General features: G+C 44.4%; 1 protein-coding gene across 1 annotated transcript; it reads left to right on the top strand.

Moving 5' to 3' along the window:
* Positions 1-1,378: 1,378 nt before the first annotated feature.
* Positions 1,379-1,770, top strand: LOC102812909 (collectin-10-like; the record flags this gene model as incomplete). The annotated part of the gene is made up of 1 exon (XM_006878158.1): positions 1,379-1,770. A coding segment is annotated over one exon (392 nt), but the record flags the coding sequence as incomplete, so codon positions are not given.
* Between the last annotated feature and the right edge of the window lie 129 nt (positions 1,771-1,899).

Raw genomic sequence — 1,899 nt, 5'->3', positions numbered from 1 at the left:
GGTTATATGCTGTGGAGTAGGTTCTGACTCATAACAATCCTGTATAGGATTTCCAAGGCTGTACCCTGTATATAATTTCCAAGGTTGTAAATCATTACAGGAGCAGAAAGCCTCATCTTTCTCCTACAGAACAGCTGTTTCAAACTGCCGACCTTGAGGTTCGTAGCCCTATTCGTAACCACTATGCTACAAGTTGTTGTTGTTGTGTGCCGTGGGGTCGGTTCCAACTCATAGCAACCCTGTACAGGGTCTCCGAGGCTGTAAATCTTTACAGGAGCAGAAAGCCTCATCTTTCTCCTGCTGAACAACTGGTAGTTTCGAACTGCTGACCTTGCGGTTCGCAGCCTGATTCGTAACCACTCTGCTACCAGAGCTCCTTATGCTACAAGTAGGAAGTGCTAAATGGAAATTTGGAATCTCCATCGTCATGTTCTTTACAATTTTGAGCCAATAACTCATCAGGTTACATGAACATTGAGGGAACGTTGAATTACTAGCTGAGTCCTCTGTGTGGCTCTGTGGGCTAATGTGTCAGACTGGAAAGTCATGTGAACTGCAAGGTCAGTGGTTCAAGCACATCAGCTGCTCTTGAAACCCTTTACAGGGTCACTATGGGTAGGAATCGACTCAACAGCACTCAACAACAACAAAGAAGGCAATTGTCTCGATGAGTGTTCTTCAATGATGTGTTTTCTTTGCATTTGCTCTGCCACCTCTCCTTAGAGCCCTAAAGCACTATCAAACCCAAATGGATAATTGGACAGTTGGTTGGTGACCATCAAGCTAACATGAACTTGCTTAGAGCTAGACATACAGGAAAATGTCCCTGTTATTGTTGTTAACTGTCATCAAGCCAATTCTGACCCATAGTGACCCTGTATAGAGTTTCTGAGGAAGCAGCTGGTGGGTTTGGATCACTGATTTTGCAGTTAGCAGTCCAGTGTTTATCCTACATTGCCACACCAGGACTCCCTAGGTAACATAAATGGTTTGTTGTTGTTGTTGTTATGTGCCGTGGAGTCAGTTCCAACTCATCGGAACCCTGTACAGGGATTCTGAGGCTATAACTCTTTACAGGAACAGAAAGCCTCATCTTTCTCCCACGGAACAGCTGGTAGTTTCGAACTGCTGACTTTGAGGTTCCAATTAGTAACCACTACTCTGACTCATAGCAACCCTGTATGTTTCTGACGAACAGCTGGTGAGTTCGAACCTCCGACCTTGCTGTTCAAACTGACCTTGCAGACGCTTGCATTAACCCACAGCACCATACCAGGACTCCTGATATGGACTACTACGTGATTTTAAATCCTACAATATTGCATATTGTCTTTTTTTTGCATGATGTAATGATATTCTTTCTTTCCTCCTTGCAAAGTCATAGCAGGGATTAGGGAAACAGAAGAGAAATTTTATTACATCGTACAGGAGGAGAAGAACTACCGAGAATCTCTGCTCCATTGTCGGATCCGGGGTGGAATGCTAGCCATGCCAAAGGATGAAGCTGCCAACAAGGTCATTGCTGACTACGTTGCCAAGAGTGGCTTCTTCCGGGTGTTCATTGGCGTGAATGACCTAGAGAGGGAGGGACAGTATGTCTTCACAGACAGCACTCCGCTGCAAAACTACAGCAACTGGAAAGAGGGGGAGCCCAGTGACCCCTCTGGTCATGAGGACTGTGTAGAAATGCTGAGCTCTGGGAGATGGAATGACACGGAGTGCCATCTTACCATGTATTTTATCTGTGAGTTTGTCAAGAAGAAAAAGTAACTTACTTGCCTCATACTCCACATTTGTTCTCTCCCTATAACGATCACTGCAGTGTTTTGTATCCATTCATTTTCTTCCAAAATACACTAACTTCTCTTTGATTCATGACAAGTTGTTGTTGTTGTTGTT

Source organism: Chrysochloris asiatica, unplaced genomic scaffold (assembly GCF_000296735.1).
Source record: "Chrysochloris asiatica unplaced genomic scaffold, ChrAsi1.0 scaffold13595, whole genome shotgun sequence".
Taxonomy (NCBI): domain Eukaryota; kingdom Metazoa; phylum Chordata; class Mammalia; order Afrosoricida; family Chrysochloridae; genus Chrysochloris; species Chrysochloris asiatica.
Note: the sequence above shows the minus strand (reverse complement) of the source record. Positions and strands in the feature narration are given on the sequence as shown.